This window comes from Mytilus galloprovincialis, chromosome 3 (assembly GCF_965363235.1).
Source record: "Mytilus galloprovincialis chromosome 3, xbMytGall1.hap1.1, whole genome shotgun sequence".
Lineage (NCBI taxonomy): Eukaryota > Metazoa > Mollusca > Bivalvia > Mytilida > Mytilidae > Mytilus > Mytilus galloprovincialis.
In genome coordinates this window covers 18,156,602-18,178,625 of record NC_134840.1, presented here as the reverse complement: position 1 = coordinate 18,178,625, position 22,024 = coordinate 18,156,602, and the positions used below count along the sequence as shown (strand labels likewise).

At 30.1% G+C, this 22,024-nt stretch overlaps 1 protein-coding gene across 1 annotated transcript in view; it reads left to right on the top strand.

Annotated features, from left to right (window-relative positions):
• LOC143066223 (uncharacterized) overlaps positions 1-22,024 on the top strand; it is a 74,868-nt gene that overhangs the window by 25,396 nt on the left and 27,448 nt on the right. The window contains exons 31-50 of the mRNA XM_076239221.1: positions 1,400-1,425; positions 1,858-1,961; positions 3,001-3,150; positions 5,163-5,218; positions 5,620-5,736; positions 6,057-6,097; positions 6,353-6,444; positions 7,582-7,743; positions 8,324-8,367; positions 10,296-10,318; positions 10,807-10,919; positions 11,169-11,330; positions 12,826-12,875; positions 13,935-14,048; positions 15,603-15,649; positions 16,768-16,853; positions 17,784-17,945; positions 20,634-20,671; positions 21,299-21,318; positions 21,737-21,849. Coding sequence (XP_076095336.1) covers positions 1,400-1,425; positions 1,858-1,961; positions 3,001-3,150; positions 5,163-5,218; positions 5,620-5,736; positions 6,057-6,097; positions 6,353-6,444; positions 7,582-7,743; positions 8,324-8,367; positions 10,296-10,318; positions 10,807-10,919; positions 11,169-11,330; positions 12,826-12,875; positions 13,935-14,048; positions 15,603-15,649; positions 16,768-16,853; positions 17,784-17,945; positions 20,634-20,671; positions 21,299-21,318; positions 21,737-21,849 — 1,720 coding nt within the window. The remainder of the gene's footprint in view (positions 1-1,399; positions 1,426-1,857; positions 1,962-3,000; positions 3,151-5,162; positions 5,219-5,619; positions 5,737-6,056; positions 6,098-6,352; positions 6,445-7,581; positions 7,744-8,323; positions 8,368-10,295; positions 10,319-10,806; positions 10,920-11,168; positions 11,331-12,825; positions 12,876-13,934; positions 14,049-15,602; positions 15,650-16,767; positions 16,854-17,783; positions 17,946-20,633; positions 20,672-21,298; positions 21,319-21,736; positions 21,850-22,024) is intronic.

Sequence of the window (22,024 nt, the reverse complement as noted above, 5' to 3'; positions counted from 1 at the left end):
TTGAAAAAATACTGAGTTATGTCCAACTATAATATTATACTCATGCAGAGGCATCATGTGTGTCCCATTGACACATTATCGATTAGTTTTCATATATATTTTTAGTAAAATAAATAAAGTAATTTATAAAATACTTTATGGCCTGTATCAAAGTTGAATAGTTCTGTGATTCAAAACAATTGTGCTTAAGTGAAATTCAAACAAAATGATAAATGCACTTATCACATGAGTATAGTTAATTGTTGAGCATATTGGTTTGGGGTGGTTATATGTTTTTTTAACTTGATTCCATCCTTCAACATGTTAAGAAATTGAATGCATAACCGTTGTGCAAAAATGTCCAAGATGACAGACATTTTTTAAGAAGATTTTATAGCCATACCTTTTTGATATATTATGAGTTTATTCTACCTTGTCCATTTAACAACATTTCTCATAAACATTCGTTTGCTACTTGTAAGAGTGCTCAAAACAATAGTAAAGAAAACTGTATGATAAAAAGTTGAAGGAACTTTCGTTTTCGTTTTCGGTTTAGATTTATTATTTTATCTGTCTGCACTCTCTACTTGATTACACATTGGAAATGGTTTTAAAAAAACAATGTTCATTAGTAGTGCTAATTGACTTGGTATATTTTGCGTGTGTATTCTTCTTAAATATATATCTTGATTTTCAGACTTTAAAAAAGATATGAATATTTACTCATATTTTGATTCATTGAGAAAAAAATACTTAGACTTGAGCCATATACCTAAAGCAAATACAATTTCAATTGTATATCAGAAAGTTGTATGACATCTGTAAAATTTATCTTATCTCCGTATGTAGTTGAAATATCTTATATATACATTTGAATTTGGTCAGTGGTCTGGATATATGAATATATAAATATTATATTCTAAATTTATAACCATTTGTATCAAGGCTTTTTGACATTCAGATTAACTGTGTTAAATGGTAATTAATATTTGTAAGGCGTTCTGTATTTATTATGTGTATTGTTCTCAGACAATATTGATTATAAAGTGACCATTCAATATGATATGTTATTGAATAAAACCAAAAGTTAGTATGCATTCATGAAGTCTGATTTACATACTGTTTTGTTATTTGCCACACTTTCTAAATGTTAAGCAGTATTATTTTTTTTCATAAAAACATCCATAATTTCATGCTTATTACTAGCTTGTTTTGACTTATAAGATATATATATACTGATTTTTTGTTAACCCTTATGTATTTGAAAGATATAATATGTTATTGAAAAAATGGTTGATAAGGCTACTAAGTTCAACCAAGCTCCTTGGAAAAATGGTTCTGTTAAATCTGGAATCTTACTATCACTTACAGAAATTTCATGGCTATATTTTTATTCTAACATATGCATTTTATATTTTAGCAATTCGACCTTCTCCTGGTGGTCATGTAAGTGTCAAATAATATTTTTACAAAGTTATACCTACAGAGGGTAGCAGGAATCACCAATCACACTGTACATTGCAAATATAACACAACAAAACATACAGAATAATATATTGGAAAATCATAATGATTAAACTCATATTCAGTTTTAAACTTTGAATAGTGATTAACTCAAAAATTGAAATTTATTCATTTATATCGCCAGAAAAAGGCAACCCTTCAAATGATGAACAATGTGCAATATATAAACTTTTAAAAATTAAGAAAAATTCAATTGGAAAAATTTGCATTTGTAAAAGCATTATTAGAATTATAAAACGATTAGACTTGTATAAAATTTTACTCCTAGACTTTTGTTACCCATTTTTAAACTGGTTTCAATATAAATCTCAATTTATCCCAAAACTTTAATCAATCAATAATATCTTCTTTTAGCCAGCTTTTACAGCACCAACAGTAACAGACTCTTCAACACTACTATGTGAGATAGGAGAAATTTGTCATATACCGTTGACTTATGAAGGACTAAAAGGCACTTGGTGAGTGATTTATCTCTTTTGTCTAATTATAAACTTGTATAAGCATGTGGTTATCCTGTCTCGCGATTCAACTGGTGAGTTATTTGCTTCTTTTGTCAAAGGTTACACTTGTATAGGCATGTGTTCATCTTGTCTGGTGAAACAATTAGTGATTCGTATGTTTATCTTGTCTAGTGGAACAATTAGTGAGTCAAGTGTTTATCTTGTCTAGTGAAACAATTAGTGATTCGTATGTTTATCTTGTCTAGAGAAACAATAAGTTAGTCATGTTTCACCTTGTTTAGAGAAACAATTAGTGAATTATATGTGTATCTTGTCTGGTGAAACAATTGGTGAGTCATGTATAAAAACTTGTCTAGTAAAACAATTAGTGAGTCATATGTCATACTTGTCTAGAGAAACAATTAGTGAGTTGTAGGTTTATCTTGTCTTGAGAAACAATTCGTGAATCTTATGTTTATCTTGTCTAGTGAAAACATTTTTTAGTGATTTTTATGTCCCCGCAACAAAGTTGTCGGTGCCATATAGTACTTTTATTGTCCGTAATTCCGTACTTTCGTCATTCCGTAACAAACCATTGTATGGAGGGCTTTTTTAAACGCCTTCAGATATTTGGCTGATTTTTTGGTATTTGAGTTAAGCATGATGAGTTACAGATCAAGTTTAAGTTTCTTTCCCCTGCGTTATTTTTTACCGAAATTACGGCACTTTGACTTTGATAAATTGTTGAAACTCACAGTTATACGTACATTTTTCTATACGCCCCCAGATTTTAAGCTAGTTTTTGATATGTGAGACTACCATCATGTCTGTGTCTACATGTGTTATTGAAATTGCAGATTTTCAACTTTTTACGATGGGCCATTCGTGTCGCTTTGAAAAATCTAGTTTTAAATTTTCATTGGCATTTAACTTCAACATTATAAAAAATTTACACAGTAAAATGATCATGTTCCATGGCTTACATTACTTTCTTTTGCTTTGCTGAAAAAGCTGCTGACAATTGTTGCTATAGGTATTGAACTTATTTCTGTTACAGTGAAGAAGTAAACGAAATGCCAACACACACAGCTGGAGTGCACATATTTAAACCACCTGTTCAACCCACTGCGGTAGATAAAACGTGTACAACAGAAATAGCTTACAAACCTTTAACAACTGGACCTACAAAACTCTGCTTTAAACCAGGGTAAAATATTGTACAATAAATTATATAACTTCATATACGCCATTTAGTATTGACCTCTGTCTAATATGTCTAAACCTATGGTAAAGCTTTGGTTGTATGAACAATTCCAAATGACGAGTTGCCGACTGACCTGTTCCATTTGTATTACAGTGAGTTGACTGTTAGTGTTGCTCTCCACCAATTGCAACTCATTCAAAATTTTGACCAAATTGCAATTTGTTTTTTAAAATCAAATTGTTCAACTGGTCAGAAATTTGAACCAACTGCTGTAGAAAACCACAGCCAAGTCATTAAAATGCAAGGTGATAAAATAAAACATACTTACAATCCTATAAGACTTTAACTCCACTTTAATGATGTTGTGACAAAATTAGTTTATCAGTTTGTATAGTTATATTATATTCATTTCCATGCTGAAGGGGAACTGTTTATTTTGAATTGCTATTAAATTGTCCAAACTAAGCTTTCATATAGTTTTTCTTTCTAAAAGTATTCTATATTTATAAGAATCAGATATCATTTTAAATAAAACATCATATATTCAGTAAAATATGTGTGAAATAACAATATGCTATTGATAAATTTTCAGGGGAGATAACCTAAAATATTATTCTTTTGAATAAAGACTTTTTGAAAGAAAAGTTATTATCTCCCCCATGGAAACTTCCTACAAACATATATTGCATTTTTACACATATTTTACTGAATATGAAATGTTTTAATTCACATAATGTCTGATTCTTATAAATACTAGAACACACCCGTGATATCGCAGGTCCGTGACTGAATTAAAGTATATAACTATGCGCAAGCCTTATTTTAGTATTAGTATTCTCATTTGATAAAGTCATGCCGATTATAAAATACACAGTTTTCTCCGCTTTCAAATCTTTCTGTTTGAACCCGTCGAACTGGAACTTATCAATTATTGATAATATTAATTATTTGGAAAACAAAAGGTCCTGGAATGGAGTACTTTTTAATCAACAGCATTGTCCTATATTAGTCATAAATAAAGTTGAATTCTTTGATTCGCTGTTTTACGTCATGCCCGCTAACAAATTGAAAACTGTACCTATACGCCTTATTTTAGTCCAGATTTTTAGTATTCGTATTGTTATCTTAGAAAGTCTAACTGATTAAAATACTACAATAGGTAACAATTTGACAATTAAGTAGTGTCAACCCTGTGATTATGACCCGTGTAATACTATATTACATATTAATCCTGAATACACCGTTTGGTGGTGGGCCTGTCAGATGCGGAACGTACAGATAAGGTAATCGGTAACAGGTGAATATACTATTGGTATCGGTATCGGACTCGACCCGGAACTTCTTAATTATTGGCAATATTACAGTAATTACGTGGAAAACAAAAGGGCCTGGAGTGGTGTAATTTTTAATCTACACCTTTGTACTATATTAGTTATATATAAAGTTGAATTTTTTTATTCGTCGTTTTTACGTGATGAAGGCTGACAAATTGGACCTCGTAATTTTAGTATTATAGATAGAATACTTTTAGAAAGAAAAACTATATGAAAGCTTAGTTTGGACAATTTAATAGCAATTCAGAATAAACAGTTCCCCTTCAGCATGGAAATGAATATAATATAACTATACAAACTGATAAACTAATTTTTGTCACAACATCATTAAAGTGGAGTTAAAGTCTTATAGGATAGTAAGTATATTTTATTTTATCACCTTGCACTTTCACATTTTGACTGAACAATTTGTTCAATTTTCTAACCAGTTGAACAATTTGGTTTAATAAAACAAATTGCAATTTGGTCAAAATTTTGAATGAGTTGCAATTGGTGGAGAGCAACACTAACAGTAAACTCACTGTAATATGAATTTTACATATTTAAGTGACAAAATTTTTCAGAAATATTTCATTATGTAATAAATGTCGAAAATGGCAAACACTAAATAAATTACTATAGTGAGAAGGAATTCAAATACTGTCATAAATTGATAAATGTTTTCTTCTATTCCTCACATAGATCATATGGAGAAAAGCGATGTATAAACATTCAAGGGGAACCAAAAGGACAAAAATGTAAGTCAATAAAATTAACAAACAAAACAGGTTGATATTATATACATTTCTATTGTTTATATCAGGAGTTAACAAACTATTTAGCTTGAAAAACAAAAGAGATATGTGACACTGTATAGAAAAAAAATGAAAATATATTTCCAGAAGAGGATCTCAGCATATTCTGGGACTCTTGGTATTTTACCTACCACAGTGAAACGTTAATTCATATCACAAACTTGTCACTGTCATATACATTTTTAGTGCGTTTCCCTCAGTTTTAGTTTGTTACCCCGATTTTGTTTATTGTCCATAGATTTATGAGTTTTGAACAGCGGTATACTACTGTTGCCTTTATTCATATATATATATATATATATCTGTTAATGATTGTTAACTATTAATCAATAAATCTATTTTAGTATCAACTCCTTGCCAAAGTCAACATTGCAAAAATAATGGTGAATGTATCGCAGATAATCAAGGAATTGCAAAATGTTTGTGTACTCTAGGAAAATCTGGTGGAGAATGCCATCAAAGTAAGAAAGATTACCTATATAATGTTTTTAGGAACCTTTCCTTAGGGCACTGTATAATCTTTTCTATGTACCAAATATCGTTCACCAAGCATAAACATTTCACTGTCAATTTAAATACATTTTGCAAGACTGAGAGAAGTGAACAGTGTGCGGTATAATCCGTCCTTTCTATTACTGAAAACTATGAATAAAACCGACATATGGTTCATGTCATACAGGTTATTGTTGTTTATATGTTTTATGCACAGTGGTGCATTTCAAACAATTGTGTTCTAGATTTCTGTCTTTAGACTAGTCAGTTTGTTATTTATTTATTGCAGATTCAAGTAACTTTATAACAGACAGAGTAAACAGTACAAAGGTTTGTTGAAAAGCTGTATTTTAAAATGGGCATCAAAATATCTTAAATTTTCTTAATATTGTAATTTACTGAATACTTTATAAGTTAGCTGCTGTAAATATCTCTTACCCATTTCAATATTTAACATTATACGCACGGTGATTTTTAATTCAATATCGTCAGTTATATTAATTTAAAATGAATAACCGTTTGAAACCCATTACAAGAATATCTCATCGTGAAAGATTGAAAAACGAACCTGTTTTTGTATTGCAGCCTGCCTTTATAGACACAGTACTACCACAGACCATTGTTTGTTATAAACTGGAGAAATGTACAGTACCATTCGTTGTCACTAGTACTGCAGGGTAAATAGTCAATAAAGTTGATGATAAGGAAATAATACCTTTCCTGGAAATCAGTTGGTGTTCACCAGGACATTTCAATTTGCAATTTGAACCCCTCCATTGAATTGATTGATTCAAGCTATTGTTATCTTGTTGAGTTCTTTCAATGGGAAATTTAAAAAAAAAATGAAAAAAAACAATCATTTGATTTTTGACTAACACCCTTTCCTTTGAAATTTATTTGATAGTTTCATTCCTGAGAAAGGAATTGTAACAACTTCAACAGATACTAGTATTTCTACATCAAGATTTATGTAAAGACCGTTTTCTGTTTGATGAGATTATATGATGGTGTTGTATACAGATAAGAAAATCATTAAACTTGCGTTTGATAAGATTTTATTTATATGGTAGGGAAGAATACAAAGAAGAAACTCATAAATGTTTAAAGAGACAAAGTAACCTTTAAAACGATTTTGCTTATTCAAAGTAGGCTTCCAAAAAATCTTAAAAACTCCGATCCATACATAGATAAACTCGTGTTATGTTCAGTGCTTTCAGTTTAGTTTAATACAGCATTATTTTTCTTAGAAGAATTAGTAGATATGATCCTACCAGAATATCTTATCTTAGATTTGAGTATCTTTAAATTATTTGCAAATAAAAGAACATTGTTGGTAGATACAGGTTCATATAAAATAGCAACACTGCGTTTATAGTGTTTCTCTTTTTGTTTAAGTCAGTTTTTCAGTTGCTGTTAGTAAAATAATAGAATATTTAAAGTTTTCTTCTTTCATTGAATAAAATCTAAGTTTTAATGAATAAACTGGAAATCTTGACATGTCAACTGTCAACTGTTTGTTATACCCCTCTTACTTAAATATAAGTCTGTTCTAGTGTTTGGAGCAATTAGTAATTGCGATATTTCTTCTTCTGTTAGAATGCATGGAAAATAACTATTGGTTTTAAGATAGTATGACCTGTTTTCTTTTATTTACAATTAATGCATCTTAGTTGTCCATCTTGTATATTTTGAATTTTGAAAAAAAAAGGTAGGTAGTAAAAATTGATCTGTATCACTTTACTGTTAGATATATATTTATGTTAAAAGCAGTGACACATGTCTGCCAAATTTGAACCATAATTTTTATATCATAGGATACCTACAGTCAAGAATGGACAAACAGACCCAGATCTTGTGGCTACTGGACCTTCCACACCAATACAGATCAAGGGTACAGACTCATATAAAACTGAGTTCACAATTAATTCAACAGATAATGGAGATAAACTAGCTTGTGTACAGACACAAGATTCAAGGTATTGCTTAATTTGTCATAGAAAACTAGTTTGTATGCAGACCCAATGTTCAAGGTATTCTTTAGCTTGTGAATTGATACAAGGTTACAGGTATTCATCAGTCTGTCTAAGAAAAAGTAGCCTATGGACAGACCGAATTCACGAGGAAATGTTAATCTTATCTAAGAAAAACTAGCTTATGTGCATACCAAAGGTTCAAGGTACTGTTAAACTTATTCAAAACAAACTAGCTTGTTTATAGACATAAGGTTCAATGTAATGTTAAACGTGTCTAGGAAAAACTAGCTTGTGCAAAGACCCAATGTTCAAGGTATTGTTAAACATGTCATCGAAAAACTAGCTTATGTACATACCAAAGGTTCAAGGTATTTTTAAACATGTCTTAGAAAAACTAGCGTGTATACAGACATAAGGTTTGTGGTATTGTTCGACGTTTTTTGGAATACTAATTACATACAGAACAAAGGCTCAAGTTATTGTTAAATTTGTCTTAGAAAGACTTGTAGGGTGGGGTTTATTGGCTGTAAAATGTACAAAATGTCATTGCATTAAGCCAGTTATATATTTATTTGACTTTCAGTGGTAAAACAGTAGATGAAATATGTATAAAGGTTCATGTTAAAGGTATGTATTATAATAAGAAAGTGAAAAGAAGTATTTCATAAAAGGATTGATTAAACAAAGTTTAAAACCAGGGAAAATTGTAGCGTTTTTCACAAGGAAATACAGACACCATCAAATAAACAAAGTACATTGTACGTAGCAGATAACTAGGTATAAATCGAAGTTTATTCTTGTTTACTGCTTGTTCATAATTATTGAACCAGTGCATGTTACTTGTACAACTGAGTAATGTTAGAATCGTCAAGTTCAGATGTAAAATCAAGAAAATGAAAAGTTCTGTTTCATAAAGTAATGAAATCAATACTATGATTTGAAAGTATTTGATCACTGTAAATAAAGGCAATAGTAGTATACCGGTGTTCAAAACTCATAAATCCATGGACAAAAAACAAAATCGGGGTAACAAACTAAAACTGAGGGAAACGCATTAAATATAGAGGAGAACAACGACACAACACCAAAATGCAACACACATAGAAACGGACTAAGCACCAGACAAAATCCTATGAGAACAACAAACACAGCATCAAAACCAAACACATGAACCTGGGACAGACAAGTACCGTGACACGTCTTATTCAGCTATAAACACGTCTTATTCAGCTGTAAACACTATTATTCAGCTATAAGTCATTACACATTTATTTGTTGGGAATACAAATAGCATATATAGTCCATCTCTGAGTGAACAACATGAACGGCTCAATAAGCATATATCGTGAGTGATGGGAAACTTATCACTGTTTTTGAAAAAAAAAATCTGTATTGAAAGTCTTGAACTATGTATTCTTCCTGACATTGACTTTTTAACCGGATTTTTGTGACACAAATGTCGGTTATTGATTTGGGGATGTACGGCGGGCGGGCGTGCGGGCGGGCTTGCGGCAATCAAATGTTGTCCGTGCATTAACTCATGAACCGTTCAAGCAAAGCTTTTAAAATTTTGATATGTTGTTACTGACAACTAAATGAAGGTCAAGTTTAATAACTGCGATTTTTACTCTTACCGTTCAGGAGTTATGGTTCTTGAAAGATTGAAAAATGGAGTTTCCAGTCATGTCCGCGCATTTACGCATGAACTGTTCTACCAAAGCTTACCAAATTTTAATATGTTGTTACTGATGACAAAATGGAGGTCAAGTTCAATAATGACGATTTTGACTTTTACCGTTCAGGAGTTATGGTTCTTGAAAGATTAAAAAATGGAGTTTCCAGTCGTGTCCGTGCATTTACGCATGAACTGTTCTACCAAAGATTCCCAAATTTTGATATGTTGTTACCTATGACAAAATAGAGGTCAAGTTCAATAATGATGATTTTGACTTTTACCGTTCAGGAGTTATGGTTCTTGAAAGATTGAAAAATTGTGTTTCCAGTCGTGTCCGTGCATTTTCTCATGAACCCTTCAACTAAAGCTTTTGAAATTTTTATATGTTGTTATTGATGACAAAATAGAGGTCAAGTTCAATAATGACGATTTTGACTTTTACCGTTCAGGAGTTATGGTTCTTGAAAGATTGTAAAAGGGCGTTTCCATTCACGTTGTTGCATTTTCTAATGAACCATTCAATCTAAGCTTTTTAAATTTTAATATGTTGATACTAATGACAAAATGGAGGTCAAATTTGATATTGACGATTTTCACTTTCACCATTCATCAGTAATGGTTCTTGTGATATTGCCAGGACACAAAAAATCCGGTTTGCTGTCGTTGTGACAGCCTCTTGTTATGTAAATAACTTAGAAAATGCCAGCAACTATATATTTTCTACGTGTTCTCGCGTTATTTAAATGCATTGTCTATAAAACACTGTTTGAAGTATGACATCAGAAGAGTGACGTCTAGATTTATTTTATATGTGTAATAAACATTTTGTATTCCCTGGCAAAGGTATTTCTTTTCAATCAATGTAATATATATTTTTCAGATCACCCCAACACAGCTACAACTGTAAGTTATAAATAGGATGTCTTTTTGTATTTTCTTTTTCTTTAGGAAACTTTACTGGAACAACAAAAAATATACATCACCAGTACTTAAAATAACATCTCTGTTCATTGATAGCTGAAATAATTTGCAATACTTTTCTTGCAGATGGGTTAGAATATGAAGCATGTTCAGCATCAAACTTTCAAGGTTTACAATATAATGCACTCTTTTCAAAATACATATGAACACTTATTTCCCTATATTCTGTAGATTCATATATATTACAAGTACACAAAGTTTTACTTTTCGACGATGTTTGTGACGTTTTCAGACGGAACGCGCGGCTGGTGTATAAGATAATAAGCCTGATACCTTTGATAACTATATATTCTTAGCTCTTGAGCATTTTTTATTTCATATTTAATAGATGACTGAGTCTGTAGGATTTCATTTATTATTTAGTAAAAAAGAGCTTTAATATTAATTTGTTTATAATTTTTTAAACAAAGACTTTGCCAGGATTTACTGAGAAAACATTTAAACCAGAGAGTGTTCTTGGGTGTAAAGTGGACCAGGATTGTCATCTATCTATGGAAACAACAAAAGACTCAAATGGAAAATGGTATCAGTTTTATTTACAACAGTTCATTGACAAAATGCAATAAACGTTCGGATCTTGCTAAACACTTGTTAACATAAAAATCAATCTGAGTTCAACAGGATATAAAGTTTGAAAATTTGATAGTTTAATACAAAGAATACAAAGATGTTTTCATATAATGTCTAAGATTTCAGTTAATTATTCTTAACAAAAAAATGATTTCTAAAAGCTTTCTAAAAATAGTTTGTATTTTGTTGTTTCTGTTTACAGTTCTACTTTATCTAAAGATATACTAAAAACAACAATACAAGATGTCCACCCTATGGAGACCATATTATCTACAGTAAATAGTACTTGTCAAACAGATGTTGTTATTCATCCAAATAGAACTGAAATAGGTATCCATGAAGTTTGCATTCAAATTAATGTCAGGTAGGACATCAAAGTTTGTTAATCATTTGTTCATTAACCAAGAAAAAATGTTAGTTCTGCCTAGAAGTATTATAACATCAAAGTCAAGAAGGATATCAAAGTGTGTAAATTAAATCATATGTTGTTTATCGAATAACAGAAAACCTTAATTCTGATAAAAGTTGTGTATGGCATCTTAGTTTGTAAATTATGTTTTGTTCATCAACTTTTTTAGTTCTAAGAAGTAGTATGCATGACATCTAATTTGGTAAATAGTGTGTTATTTATCTTCCAACTGAATTTCGTGTTGACCTATGTTATACATCACATCAAATTTTATTATATTATTGATTCTCAACAAAAGGGGGCGAAAGGTACCAAAGGGACTCATACATTGAAAATAAACTGTAAGCCATGTAATTTAAAAAAAGAAAAAGACAAACAGACAAACAATAATACACAAAACACAAATAGAAGAATGAATAAACACTACGCAATACGATCAACACCCAACTTGGGAGTGATTTCAGGTGCCCAGAAAGGATTAGCAGATCCTGCTTTACATGTAGCACCCGTCGTGTTGATCATATTAGTGCAAACCCGGTAATAAGTCTAATTCCTTTGGGTAGATTCGTGAAAGACACATGTTCCCATTTAAGGTCGACCTGGTGTCTTTTGTTATGTTGTGTTGAAAAATAGCAGAAAACATTAGTTTAGTCTCAAATGAAATGTGCAAATTTTGAGAGAAGAATGTTATTCAATTGCAAGACCTTTAACGTAAATAAGGAAAAAATGTATATATTTTGCCCAGGGCGAGACGCGTTTCCGGGGACAAATAAATACTGGGAGACTGTTTATTAAAGAGTTATCCCTCTAGTAATATTAATAATACATGTATATGGCGCTTTCATGTGTACAATGCACGACATTTTTTGTATGAAACTAATATCATCAATGTCTCCGACAACATTCAAATTCAATGCTGATCAGCTTTTTTTTAAAGAGTTATGCCCCTTTGAAATATTAATTATGTGTAAAATGCATTGTAATCGATCTCAAGTGTACAATTTTATTAGATTTTTATCAATTCCATATCAAAGGTTTATTAAGCAATGACTGGGACAAATTAAAATTCACTGCTGATCAAATGCTTTGAAAAGCGTTTTGTTCCTTTGCAATTGCATTGTTTTGCCCTTAAGCCTTCATTTCGATAAGATATTTGTAAAAGGTTTTTTGGTTGTTTTGCCCTTTGGTTGATAACAATATGTGCAACCCGGTGTCATATGGATAATTAAATCACCTGATATTTGAACCCTTGATCAGGTGTAGCTTGAAAAAACATGATAAAAACTTCATTTTTTTTTAAATTATTTGATAATTTGAGTTTGAAATTCAGAGTTCATTTGTAAATGTGATAAGCAATACCTTCTTCGGGTAATAATTAAATAGTTTAAATGAGCTTTGAAAACTGTTTGCTTGTAAAATAAATTATTAAAGATCTATTTATATTTTTCAGTCCGTCAGAAGAACCAAGATGTTATAAGTTAAACGTAACAGAATCACAGAGTAAGTTTTCAGATTATAAAAAGCTACCATTATTAAATTACATAATCTATTAATTAGTAAACCCTTCATACGAACTTATATATCCATAAACCGCCCTTTCTAGAGATTAATTTTAACAACAAAACGTTTCAAATTCTAAAACTATCAGTTGAATAATCTTATTTTCTTTGTGATTGAAGTAATGGAATTAACTAAGAGTCAATAACTAATCTCGGCTTTTACTCCATGTTGGTTGATCTGAATATATTAATTACTCTCAAGTTATTAAACTGAATTACAAAGTTTGAGGGTTTCGGGTATTGAAGGAACGCTTTGTTTTCTATTTACTTTGTAACATTGCTCTCCACTGCAGGGTACCAGTATTTATATCAGTACACATGTGTACTTCAATATCTAGGTTATAAGTTGTATTTAATAATGGTTTCAAATAGATTATTGCTATTTACAAATTAATAGCCATAATTTACATTTATATTTCAATTGGTAAATAAACTGAAAATTAATTATACTTTCTTCTAATATTTTAATCTAGTTAATTTCTAATCCTAATAAAGATGGAAGCAAATTTATTATTATTTTTGTAATGTGATTTTAAATGAAGTAACATTTTTTGTTGTTTTTTGGCATTTAGAAATATTTTTCATTAGTAAATACTGCCGGTTATCTTTAACAATAGTACCGAAAAAAATCTAGTTCCGATATTTTGAGTTGATAAGAGTAAAATGTAAATTTATAACAAACTTTGATCCCCTTAACTTAAAGACAACAGGATTCTACAATTGATAAGTTTGGTAAGAACTGAAAATGAATAAATGCTAAAGGTAATTTAATTTAATTGTGTTATACTTTTGAACATAAAGTATTGATTGTCGACATCCATCAAAAGCTATATTTATATCTTCCATTTTGAGAATCAACTGGAGCGAAGTTTTCACTTCGAATCAGAACGGTTTTCTCATTGGCATTAGCACTGATTTTATAACTCTAGTCAACCACAAATAGACAAATCTTAGTAGGCCCAAGGGTTTTATATACAAGATCAACTATTTACTTTTATAGTAACACCTTGTCAGGCCAAGAATTGTCTCAGAGATGGATTTTGTTCAGTTACGTCAGGGAATCAAACTGTGTGTACCTGTCGTATAGGGTCTACTGGACCGAGATGTCAAACAGGTAAGCAACTTCTCTGTAACATGACATAATAGCTTTATAAGTTCCAGTTTCTTGTTCTTGTATAATCTTAAGCCAATGAAATGACCACATTTTAGATTTGATTCAGGAAACATTAAATGATGTAGACGTATTTAATAAAAATTTATGAGCAGTAATGGATGACCAAAGATTGTACTCACAATCTACCACATCTTTTTTTATAATATCAAATCAAAAGTTGATACTCTAACCAATAATTGTAAATAACTTTTTCAATATGATATGTAGCTGTTTATCAAAATTTAAAGACATTCATTGCTATTTTGTTTTTGAACAAGCAGGTAAACCGCCATATTGAACTTACACTCCTCTGAGAGACAGCAGATATATATTTTTTCCATTGCTTACCTTTTATATAAAAAAAAAACTGGTAAAATGCTCTTAATGGCATAACAATAATGCAGAATATGTAAGTGCTCAAAAAAGGAGTATGTTCAGTAATGTCCTAAAATGTCCCCTGTTTTAGCTTAAATTTCAAACTCGGATTTATTGACCAATATCACAATAAATTATAGCTAATACAGTGACTAGATAGGAAATAAGCCATTTTGTTGAAAATTTTATGTTTCTGCGTTGACGTCACAAGTAGTGCTCATATAGATTTTTCACGAAAATGAAAAAGGGTAAATTTCCATCGACTATGGACAAGAAACAGAGCGCATACGTCGACAACAAAGATCTCTTGAAATGATGTTTGTGAAGACAATTCACATGTCTTATTTCAATATTTGAATATTAGGTTTGTCGACGCCTGCGCTCTATGTTTCCTGGTCCTTAATTTGGTTGAAATCCAGCTGATTTTCTCAAATTTACCAAAATCCCTTATTTGACCTTTTTTGGATGTAAAAATCAACGTGTTAGAATTAAACTTTGACAAAAACAGTTCTGTTTAACTTTCTCACATGTCTTTAAGGCAACTTAAAACATTTATTGTCGTGTAACTATGAACTTTATAATTGGTGCAAAATATGGCCCTTACCGAACTTACTCCTTTCACACTTTATCAAAGATATTTTGTTTTTTTCTAAGAATATTATTATATCATACATTTTAGTGCAAATTTGGTATAATGATATCCTTACCTGTCTGTTACTTGATATAGAAATAATTGAGAGCAAAATTGAGCAGCAAGTCTATAAACCATGATTGCAATTTGATTTTTTGTTAAAGACTGTATAAAATGTAATTAAAACCCTATGGTGCTGACTTTATATCTATATCGGATATATTTTCCACTACCTTTGATATTTCAAATGGTCTTATTTATTACAAAAAAATATGACAGACATGAACCAAAAAGAACCACTGATCTACAGGCTTCTTGTTTTATATAAATATAAATGTTATTAGGAATACATGTTGTTTAAATATGTTTTATTTATAATAGTTTCAACTACAAATATACAATTATGAGCAAATATAATTCCAACTCAAATTTGTCTGTTGGTTTATTTGAAAGAATAACAAAATTGCAAAATGAAAGAATTCTTGACCCTTCAGAACTCTTTTTTTAAGATTCAACCTCATCCATTGTTCCAGCAACAGGAACTACAACTCAAGAGGTAAGTAATGTGTGTGAATCAGTAGATGATAATATTACAAGATTACATACTAAAAAAGTAGCTTCGAAAAGGCCGTAAAATGGCCTCTCTTTCTAGCAAAAACTATACATTAGGGTTAATTGACCAATTTCGTGACAAATCATAGCCAATACCATGACAAGATAGCAGGATATGTACTTTCATTCTATTCAAGACGTCCAAATAACCATTCCTTTTGATTTTCCTCGAGAAAAAAAATCGATGAATAACCAGGAAATTTCCAGAGATGTTTTTACCAGTAAAAATAGAGCGCATCCATTGACAATATTATGAATATAGATCTTTAAGAATAAAGATTGTTTTGACATAATACACATCTGTCTTGAATTGTTTGTTTGTGAATGCCTCTCCTCTATGTTTCCTAGGCGTTCGTTTTGATTGAAATCTGGACAAATTTGTCAAGTTTCTCACGTGTCGTTTTGTCAACGTTAAACTTTTCTTTTATCTTGAAGCAATAAACTTATAACTTCGGCCAAATATGACCGAAATTACTATTAAGATTACAAAAATTGTCGAATGGAAAGAAAAAAAAATCCGTCACCTTTTTGACTGTCTAAAGATGTCATTTCTGAAGTGAAACACTTGCTATACCTTTCCATGGATTATCGATGGTTTTGCATTTGGGTCCTCAACGCTCTTCAACTTTGTTCTTGTTTGGCTTTATAAATATTTTGATCTGAGCGTTACTAATGAGTCTTATGTAAACGGAACGCGTGCCTGGCGCAAAAAGAGTATAACCTTGGTACCTTTGATAACTATTACAAACGAGGGGATGAATTTCATCTACGATCTCATTACAGGGTTTGAAACACAATTGATAAAGTGGTATGGTTGGGTTTTTTTTTTTTGCCTTTGACGTTTTTGATGTTTTCATTAAAGACGTCATATGCGCTCTTACTATTTCTGTCATTTCACAAATGAGAAGCATAAGATGAAAAATTATCACCAAAAAAACGTTTAAAAGAAAAATACACAAAATTGCAATAAATTGAAATCATTGTATAGGTCTGTAATACAAGAGGAAGGTTATAACTTAATCAAGATATACTATTATCATGAAATGCTTGTCTTTCTTTTAGCCTTATTTTGTTGATACAGTTGTACCAAGAGAAGTCAAATGTTACAAGGGCAAAGAATGCTTGATTCCATTTGCTGTCAAGGGAAAGTAAGCATATTGATTATTATTAAGTTAGTAAGAAAATGCAACAGTAGGAAACCGCTGTTCAAAAGTCATAAATCGATTGAGAGAAAACAAATCCGGGTTACAAACTGAAACCGAAGGAAACACATCAACTTTTAAAGGAAAACAACGAAAAAACAGAACACTGAAGTGCAGCAAAAAAACGGCAATGCAACATACGTAGAAACATATTAGTAATGTGTTGTCAAAAATAGCATATAGATTTGTTTTGTATTTTCCCACTACTAACATTCCAGTTGTTTTGAACACATTTCACTGATCATGAGAAGTTTTATTTCAGTTGATGATATATGCATTTTAACCAAAAAAAAACGGATAAGTGTTTCAATAGTTATTAAGGCATAGAAATTGCTCTTTTACAACCTTTTAAAACTGTTGTTTTTTTCTGCTGCATATTGTTGGCAAGTTCACCAAGAATGTCTTATGAGGCATAGTAATGATCAAAATAATGATAGCAATGATAGTTTAACATATTTGAGCATCATTGTGAAATTTCCTCCTGAGTCTGCCCTAGTGCACATTTTACATTTGCTGCAAACGAAGTAATGTTTCCACAAATTATGATTTTTAACTGCATAAAGACGATATTAGATCAAATTAGATCAAACGATAAAATCAATTACATCTAGTTACATACAGACACATTTTTGGGATCTAAACCTTCACCCATATTTAATTGTGTGCTCTTAACAAAAGTTACATACAAGAACATATGAATAAACTTAGAGAGTTTACCTAACTTTACAGAAATGGTATATAATATATCAAAAAGCACCAAAATACATGAATATCTAATACTGTACACAATATCTTTCGCCCTTACTGAAAGTTAGTAATTATATAATAATTCCCAGATTTTTAATGAATTGCATTCTATTTATTTGTTAATGTTAGTAATCAGTCAGTTGAAGTCGGAGATCATGACAATGGAATGAACCCAATGATCAAACCTAGTACAAAACTAACGTCTACTGATGGTGTGTATGAACATATTCTGTCTGTTACACCTCAAACCTCAGAGGGGAGGAAAACGATGTGTGTCAAAACAACAACTGGGTATGTGTTTGAGCTAAACATTTACATTTTACGGATATAGAAATAAGATATTTTTTTAACACTAAAACGTATGTTGGGTTTCCTAATGTAGAAATAGAAAAATGCCTCGATTATATGGATTTCTGTCAATAGTTGTGATCAAGAAAACCTCAGCTTCCATTATAATTTAGGTTGTACCCTAGGATAAAGTGCATAAATACATACCAGATTCTACTTTATGTTTGACACTTAACGTAAGATTTCCTAAGAAAATAAATATATGGATTGAAGCACTATTTTAGTTTCCAACTGTGGCATTTTTTACCTTTGTAATACCAGCTTATGAGTAAAAGATTCTTTTGGTATTGTGATCAACATTATTTTACAAAAAAAAACCAGATCAAGTCAAAATTTGTTTTTACATATAATCAATTAGCTGATTGTTTTAAAAAATACAAAAATTCAAACTACCACACAATTTTCCAGGTTTATTGTAGTTTCATAACTGGGACTTATAGATTAATTATATTAGTTCATGATTAACATGTAACTGACAAATGAAGACTAAAACTGTAATGATCTTATAAAAGACATCTCACCTGATTGTAAAGTGTACATGTCTGTTTGACAATTATAATCTGACCTTGACCTAATTTTTATGATTCATGGGTCTATTATTAGATGTTGTGTCATTGTCTGTTTTTCAAATACTATAAACTTTGGTCAAAAAATTTCTACTTTCTTTATTTGTTATAAAATTGTCTCAATTTTGTATATTAAAGCACCCATTATACCCTCTTCTTCATTTTTTGTCATTTCTCTCTATTTTTTATTTTTTATTTTAAAACATTTTCCCTATTCTGTGACATATGCAGACCGTAAGTTAATTATGAAAAATCAACATTGATCTATAGATACATCATCAGTCCATTTTTTGAGACGATATGTATCTTTTTAAGAAAGACTGTTGTCTCGGTGCAATCTTAATTGTTATATTTTTTATAAGTGTTCAAATGAAATACTGAAAAAGAAAATGAAACTACAAATAATCTTTTCATAAATTAAACCCTATGCCTTTTCTATCTTTATCCTATGATGATCCGGTGCTACCATTAAAAGGTCTGTTTTCTTATCATACAAAACAGTATGTCTGCTACTCTTATTTTTCACTTTTTGTCCGATATTCGTTCTTTTCATAATTTTATCATATATGGTCTAAAAAGAGGTTTTTTTTATATTTCATAATCCTTGTTATTATGGCCCTAATATCACTGTAGGATGCATTAAATATTTGCCTTGTCCATTTGTACGTCCAAAAATTGTTTTCTATATTCTCAAACTTTAGTTTGCATCAACAAAATGTTAAGGAACTTATACAAAATGCTTATCACCACAAAACACAGTAAGTTCGAATTAAGGTGGCATCATTTTTTTCGTTTTCTCGTTATACTGTAAAACGTTATACAGCAGTCGGGGCATTTGTTTTTTCATTATATTGAAAGAAAAAGGTGCTAATGTTAAATGTTTAAAAATAAAATCTAGAGACAATTATTTCCATCCCAAATTTTCAATTGATCATATCTCAAAACCGAACATAGACCTTTAATATGTTTTTCATTATTCAAAGGTGCGAACATCCTTAATCTTAATGTTATTTATTTTCAAACAACGTGTGATCATTCTCTGCCATGTGTTGTGTTTTCACATCTATCTCTTGTCAAATAATTTCTTGTACTGCAATACTTATATTTTTTATACATCCTGAAATCTGGTTTCAGGTGTCAATACTTACAAAATGTACCTTTTACAAAATGATCTTAAATTTTTTTCCTTTTTATAAATTTTCGCATATATATTCCTGTAATTTGATATTAATCTTTATGTGAGAATGCTATACTGTTTGATACTTCTTAACTTTTTGATACTGTTTACCCATATGTAGAGTATTGTTAATAAGTTATTGCTCACAGTTCAACTCGTTATCTATGATATTTTTATTTAACTATGGAATATTTAAGAGCTAGATATATGAGAAATTTACGTAAATACAAATGAAGTTAAATTTATGCCATGAAAATCTGGTCGGTTTCTAAAACATGCACCCTAACAGACATGCTGATTTGCTGTCAATCCCATTATTAATCAATTCTTTAAAAACAGAATGATATGGAAAAAAAGATAAACAGATTTTACCAATGATTTCTGACAGATCAAGATTCTTTTCTGTCGTACTTAATACTTGTATCATGATGAATAGAATTGCAGTTAAAACTACCATTGAAATTTCTGTTTATTGGGGTAATGTTACTTGATTTTGTGGTAAAATTCATTAAGATTATTTGTTTTTCTATTGATTTTTGAAGACTTTTGGGAACCTAGACTATATCATGAATATATATTGAGGCAAGTTTTTATTGTTAGGGGGAGAGAAGAGTGAACCTCCGAACTTTGGCATCGAAAAATAAATTGATTTGAACATACTGACATTATTTTTACACCATACTGGACTATCATTTGAGTAAACAACGTCACTTGAGATTGAAAATAGATCGTAGTCTAACATAAGTAAAATGGATTCTATTTTATATTCAACAATGTGGAAATGACAATCAATTTGTATTAACATAAAATATTTATTTTCATGCTTGGAATATGAAAACAAAGAATAGAATGTGAAATCTAGACCTTTAAACTGTTGTCTTTTTACAGAAAAGAGGATCAGATATGTTTTACAGTGGATGTTGTAGGTAAGTTTATGATATAGAAATTCATTAATTATTTGGTAATGCACAATATTGAGAGATATTTTACGTATCTTACAAGAAGATTTTTTCAAAAAAAAGATTGTCACCACAAGATTTGAAGTAATTACAAAAATAAATCAAAATGTTGAAAAAAAGTAACGATGCAATACCAAAATTCAAGGGATTCAAAACTATTTCAATGCATTATTGAGACTTCCAAAGAAAACATAACAAACAACTCATCTCGAAATTTTTTACATACAAATCTCATTCGAAACGAAATAAAACAATCCATTTCAATGAAGACATAAAATAAGGATATCGAAGACTAGCACTTAATCTCAAGGTCTTGACCTGAAATGTAAATACAACATAACAGTAGCTTAAAATCTTTAAGAATTGATTGAAATAAATCGAAAAACAATAAATAATAGTGCACAAACGTGACGAGAATATCTTGCATATTGGATAGTTTTTGTGGGCTTTTTTTCACTAAACATTTGTAGTAATATAAGTAGGTGAAAATGATAAGGGTTTTAAATGCAGACAAATCAAAGTATTCATGTCTTTTTAAAAAAAAAAAAAAAACTGAACATAAAAAATAATTAACAAAAAATTATTTACTTTCAGATCCACCTACAATCCAAGGGGTATGTTATGAAATTATTCTTTCAATTTGCCTTGGAAATGTATCAGTCTTTCAGGTTTTATGTTCTGTTAAAATGTAGATCAAATATGATTATGAAAACAAAATAAATTGAGGTTATAAGGTTCTTTAAGTGAAGGAAAACATACTATTTAACCTAACATTATTAGCCTATGATATATACTTTCAGTGTCTTGTTAATAAGAATTCTGTAAAAGGACTTGTTACATACTATTATGGAGGACGAATTACCTGATTTCGACAAGTTATATTTTGGCAAGACACCTTGTACAAGTTATATAACTTTGTGATCGTTTGAATTAGACTAGTGGTATTACGCAATTATGTGTATTCCCATTCGACAGTATTTCATGTTTCTTCAAAACAAACAAATGAGATCGACTTTTGTTATTTTTATCTAGACGACTACACCAGATTTCATAGGAACAACATTAGGCCCAGACTCTACAGTGGAATGTCAAACAGAAACCCTATGTCATGTTCAAATACAGACAAATAAAACAAATGGAAAGTGGTTGGTATTCATTTTATTACAATTGACATGTTCAATAGATTTTATAATTATGCTCAAGTTTGTACTTTTGTCAATTTTTTAACAAAAAAATGTTTTTTTTAATATGGTTTCTTTTTGGAAACTAAAAATATTTTGAGAAAAAAGAAAGAAAACGAAAGACATTTTCTTAGTAAAA